This window comes from Frankliniella occidentalis, unplaced genomic scaffold (assembly GCF_000697945.3).
Source record: "Frankliniella occidentalis isolate FOCC.00 unplaced genomic scaffold, Focc_3.1 Scaffold212, whole genome shotgun sequence".
Taxonomy (NCBI): domain Eukaryota; kingdom Metazoa; phylum Arthropoda; class Insecta; order Thysanoptera; family Thripidae; genus Frankliniella; species Frankliniella occidentalis.
In genome coordinates this window covers 601,450-607,183 of record NW_026267338.1, presented here as the reverse complement: position 1 = coordinate 607,183, position 5,734 = coordinate 601,450, and the positions used below count along the sequence as shown (strand labels likewise).

Below are 5,734 nucleotides of genomic sequence, written 5' to 3'. Positions count from 1 at the left end.
TATTTAATATTTCTCTTTCCTTATCTTTTTGTGCCCTTAGAAATACGACCTCTACTTCAGCAAGTTTTGAACAGTATGAGCCCTTATGTGAATTTACCAGAAGTAATACAAATTATTCTTCAAGACCCAGCATATCGTGGTGGGACTTTTGGTGAAATCCGAGATCTGATGATGGGTCTGTATTTTTTAACCAATTGTGACCTGTGTAGAAGATTTCCTTGTTTTACTCCCACTCCTTCCTTGCTTCTTTAATTTTTAATAATGTTTTCTTCTTAATATTAGGGATGCTGGGTAACTGTTGGTATGAAGAGTTGCTACTTCAGTCCACATTTCGACTACTGAGTGCTGATTTGCATATGCAGTTAGCAAAAGAACTCGCAGTCAACAATAAAGGGTTCGGCCCGAGAGCTTCGGCAGCTGTTCGTAATTCCCCTATTTGCAGTTATTGTCGTGACTCTTTAGCAACTGTTGGGGCTAGTGAGGATGAGAAAGCCATTCTTTTCAGGTACAGACCTTTCATTGATTATCCATCTAGCACTTCTGTTCTAAAAACTAAGTAGATTATTAGAATTCAATTTTTATTTTATTTTTCAGGTGTGGTCACTCCTACCATATGAGGTGTATAGAGGAACCTCCACAGTGCCTGAAATGTGTTACTTGAATTTATAAAAATGTTTACATGTGCCATTGAATGTTTTATGTGTCAAAGTTCATTTGGAAAATGTTGTCACTTCTCCTAGTAGTACTAGCACCTTGACTATACGGAAGCATTTACTCTTGTCTTGTTAAGCAAAGACACTAACTCATAATTTTTGTAAAGCAATTTTATTTGCTCAATTTTTTATAGTGTTGGTCATTCCATTTTTTGCAGGGTTGTTTAATTGTTTCATAGCAGTATTTTATATTTTCCGTATATTTCTCCTAGAGGAATGTATAAACTCAGGTCTTATAAAGCAAGCTAAGACTGCAATAGTCACTAGTCTTTATATGTAGATTTTCTGTACTCATGTTTGAAGCTTTAATATATTATTTATTACCTGTTTACGAGCTGACTTACTTTCAACTCCCTCTGCCAAGCAGTTACCCGATGAGATCAGAAGACTATGGGGGACGGAACGCGCGACCTCCCCCTCGCATCCCATTCACGACTGTCACCACAGCTCCGGCTCGGCCAGCCGCGGGTGCGCCATGACGACGGGGGCGGGTAAAGTGAAGTGAAGGGGAGGAGTTTTGCGGTGTACAAACCCGGGCTGAGTGCTCCGCTATCATACCGAAGAGTAACGTTGCGGCAAGGCGCGGCACGCCCTGCTCAGGCTGCTGGAGGCTGACACTTGTCATCATTAAGGGGGAGGGAAGCTCATTTAGGCGCGGCTCGCTTCTCCAGGCGTCTGGAGCGGAGCACCACCACGACGTGACGGCGGAGGAGCCGGCTGAGCTGGCTGAGCTACTACTGTACTGGGAGGAGAGGCGATGCAAGGCGAGGAGAGGAGGACTTTGCGTTGCCCAAGTGCCGCGGCATGGGCACGGGGAGCAGCGCGGGCGGGTTGAGGGCAGGCGGGACGCCGCCGCCGCGGAGCGGGGGGGACCGGGAGAGGAGGGGGAGGGGGGAGGAGGCGCCCGGAGGACCCCAGGGAACCCGGCTGCGAGGGGAGTCCAGAGCACCGGGTCAGCGCAGGTTCACGTCAGTCTGTTGACAGCTCGCCAGCCCAACGTCGCCAGGCGACGCCCCTCTCAGCGCCCGCCACACCTCGATCTGTCTTGCTGAGACCTGAGAGGCCTGCTGTGAGTAGTATCACCCCATCAATGACGGGGCTCCTGGAAGGGAATGACCATAATATCGCCACCTTAATCACTGTCGATATTACACCGATTGGCAACCAAAACATTCATCGAGTTTCGTGAGGTCAATCAAGGAGTCAGTCTGCGCCGTATCGTCGAAGGGCAATCTCATATTTCCACAAATTAACGCGAAGGCATGCAATTAAACGCCGCTGATAAACCCGATAAACCGAAACGTGGACGTTCGAAACGACTTGGTGGAGCTTTGTATTACTTTCCAGAAAATCAGGAATGAGGAGGTTGTGATGACTTAATGTAAACGTGGCGCAGCTGACCGCGCACTTGCGCAGTGACTCTTCTGCGGGGCTGCGCGTTCCCGGTGAGCACGGTGAGTGTGCCGTGTCGTGCCGCCGTGTGACAATGACATCAGCTAAGGCTAAGCACATCCGCGCACTCCGCGAGTCTGGCGCGCCCCACAGCGCCTGTACCGGGCAGAGCGGCTGTTGCGTCCAGACCGCGGTCTCCGGTCCGTAGCACATCATACTACCCCATGGGATCCTAAGCGTAAGGGGGTATGTCCTACAGACAGAGATTCGTCTCAAAACGTCAGCTTGACGTTTTTTGACGAAAAATTGACAAAGTGTCATCATTCTCACGTTTTTTGACAAATCTATGTTGGTAAGGAGCAGAGGGCGTTCAGCGACCGCCAGGTCTCTGCTTTGAGTGAATATGGACAAAATCGGACATGATGGACATTTTTGTCGGTGGGCCATATGCACTATGCACATGCAAAGGAAACGATCTCCTCTCCGGGCTTGACCTCCCACCAACGTCAAGGACTCGGAGTAGCCGCCCCCTGTTCGGGCCTCTCTCGGTCTCGGAGGCCGCGAGGCCGGCCCGCGCGGCCGACCAAAGCCTGCCAAAGCGTAAACTTGCACTGTGGCGAGAAGGGCCGAGACCTCGCATCGCGCTACGATGGACTTCAATAATACCAGGGCCCTCGGTTAATGGAAAAACGATCGTTTGCAGCCGCGAGCGATGGATCAAGGCTCCAGGCACCGCATGCGAAGGTTCGTCGCTGCGTAGTGAAAATACTCTACTGAAGGTCGACGAGCTGGGGGAGGAGGGAAGTCCAGGTCCGGATCCTTTGCGTCTTGAGGCGTAATGAGCTGCGAAATTTTACGAAAGAGCATGCAGATGGGGCAATACCGTATACGCCCTTCACGACTTTTAAAGAGGAAATTAGGATCGGAACCAACCGAAGTCTCAGCTGGTCAATACGGAGTCATTTGTTAATTTTAGAACGGGTTCCGCTCCTGGCTTCCCGACTTCGTATTTAATGCAAAGATCGTCTATTCGGTCAGAACAATACGCAACTAGTTTGACGTTCACTTTCTGAGAAAGTCAGTCGTCCCCCTCTTTTCCTTGTTCTTGCCGCTAATAAATGAAAGGTCAAGGAAATGATATTACACGGTGTCACACGAAGAAACCTCGCGTCGAGAGAACGGATGGGTCGAACATTTGTCGAGCGTTCACCCCGGTAGTTTGCTAAGGTCGTTAACGTAATATCCGCGTTTAAGGTGGCGGGTGGTGGAGGTACCGAGAGAAATGTTAAGTTTCTGGCACTTAACTCCATTTGATTGATCCAACCCATAAGGTTGGTTCCAGACGACAACCCATATTGACAAATTTGAGGGCCTGAAATCGACGGCTTTTCGACAGCCGATGTTGTTACTACGACGACGTTGAAATGTCAACTGTCGAAATGCCGTCATTTTCAGGCCCACTTTCGTAATTATAACAGCTAAGGCCGTAAAACCATTGCCGGAATGAAGTCGGAAAAATTTCTCACTTGGAAACGTATCATAGTGACGAAACTATTTCATATGCTCGACACGAGGCGTGTTTCATTAGACGTAATTACTGTGGATACCAGGTGGCTGATGAACCCCGCGCAGTTATGCTGTACCGCATTCCTACGCGCGGGCGGGTTGCCTACTCGCTCGGCTCGCACGTAATGCACTATGGTCAGGGACGATCTGGGGACGATAGGTAAGCCCGCCCAGTATAACTGTGAGTTAGATTAATCAGCCACCTTTTCGATAGGCCTACTGGCGGTAATCCACTTTTGATGAATGAACTAAACGGTTGATTGTTTGATCAGCGATATATCACAAAACAAATTTGGATAATGCCACAACAAAATTTTTATAGTTATGATGCATAATTTTTTTTAGTAAATATTGGATTCTCTTTTTATTTGCCGTGCAAATAGAGCAAGTCGGACGTGGCCAAGCGACCAGCAGCGTATCACTCGTGAAAAAGTATCTACAAAAAAGTAAGAACAAACATTTGTCGACAAAAATTCAACTCAGTAAAATGAGAAGTATAGCCGCGTTTACCGCCATTTCCAAAATTTCGCACACATTCTTCTAGAATTGGACTCTCCTAGGGGGTTAAAAGCAGCATTCTTCTATCCTGGCGGCAATAAAGTCCAAAGCAGGAGGCTAAACGAATTAAGGCGCGCGGTGAGTGAGGAGGAGTGAGCACGATTCTAATGAAGCAGAGGCAACTTTATGTAACGCGGAGGTGAGGCCAGGCGCCTGCCTACCGCGTCCTTTTTCTCATCTCTCTCTCACTCGCTCTCCCGCGGCGGGCGGTCCCCCTCCTTCCTCTCTCGCTTCTTTCCGCCGCAAGCAGTGTCAGTGTCGCGCCGTGCCCGGGGCAGTGGGTTACAGGGAAGGACCTTAAGGGGAGTCCGACGGGCAACGAAGGCGAGAATACATGGAAGGTTGTGATGACAGAATCAGCCACCTGGTATAGTGTAAGAATGTGTCGTCAGCTAGTACTCTCACGAAGAGAGACAAGGCAGCCTTTTAGATACGCGGTGGTGAGGGTGGGGTTGCCTCAATCTCAGTCTTTACCGCTCGTAGTCGTAGTATGCACTCGTTCAAGGTCCGCCGCACTGCTTGCCGGCCCGTGCACCTTTCGGACCAGCGGTGGGCGGGGCCGAGTCCGGTTGGGCCGCGCCGGAGCCCTCGAGAGCCTCTTCTAGGGTCGTTCGTGGCTTTGTGGCGCCGCCTCGTGTATTGCGACAGTTAGCAATTGAACGTCCCACGCACCCGCTTTTGTGGCCGCCACGCTGCGGCCGCGCGCCGGCACCGCCCGACGCACGAGGCGCCAGGTCAGGTCCTCTGTCCGCGTGCGACTTCCACCACCTCTGTCGCGCCCACAGCCGGCACATGGCAGCGAGAGAGAGAGGAGAATACTGCCAAAATGCGTTTTTGAATTAATGCGCGCGTAAAGCGCTGGAGCTCATCATCACGCCATCATTCACGCCGGGCCTTGGGAAGTAAAGCCAAGGAGAGGGCACACGAATCGCACGAATCAACAAACATGTGATTTTCCTGAGCCGAGGGTCGGACGTTGTTGAGTAATTCAACTTCGGTTGGGCCGGTGGGCCCCGGCCCCGGCCCCGGCGGCCTGGGGGTCACGAACCTCCCCCGCGAGCAGACGACAACCTCACACCAGAGGTGTCGCGCCGCCGCCGCTCGCGCCCATGGCCTGCAGGCCAGCAATCCCAGCCGCCAGTTTTGTGCATCATTAACTACTGCAGCCCGCCGAGTGGTGCAGGTGCAGGTGCAGCGATGCGGCGGCGTGCTCTGCATTGTGGTCCTTGGCGGGGCGGGGCGGGGCGTCGTGGTGACAGACTCGGTGGGTTTAAACTCTTTATCGCGCCTAAACGGCGGCGGCGCGCGCAACGCGGGTAGGGAGCCGCGCGCGACGGGAGGCGGCGGCGCCACCGCGGCTGCTGGAATTGCGCCGCTTTAAATAGGGGCTTAAATGATGGCAGATGAAGCAGGCTGCATCCAGCGCGGCGGTGATGGTGTCTCTATTAGAGCGGGCGCGTCGTGGGGGCTGCGGGGGGCCCGCGGCAGGGCAGGGCAGGGCGGGG

General features: G+C 52.1%; 1 protein-coding gene across 1 annotated transcript in view; it reads left to right on the top strand.

Moving 5' to 3' along the window:
• LOC113211390 (vacuolar protein sorting-associated protein 8 homolog) overlaps nt 1–1,042 on the top strand; it is a 21,043-nt gene extending 20,001 nt beyond the window's left edge. The window contains exons 22-24 of the mRNA XM_052272598.1: nt 41–175; nt 283–505; nt 595–1,042. Coding sequence (XP_052128558.1) covers nt 41–175; nt 283–505; nt 595–661 — 425 coding nt within the window. The 3' untranslated portion in view covers nt 662–1,042. The remainder of the gene's footprint in view (nt 1–40; nt 176–282; nt 506–594) is intronic.
• The last annotated feature ends 4,692 nt before the right edge of the window (nt 1,043–5,734 follow it).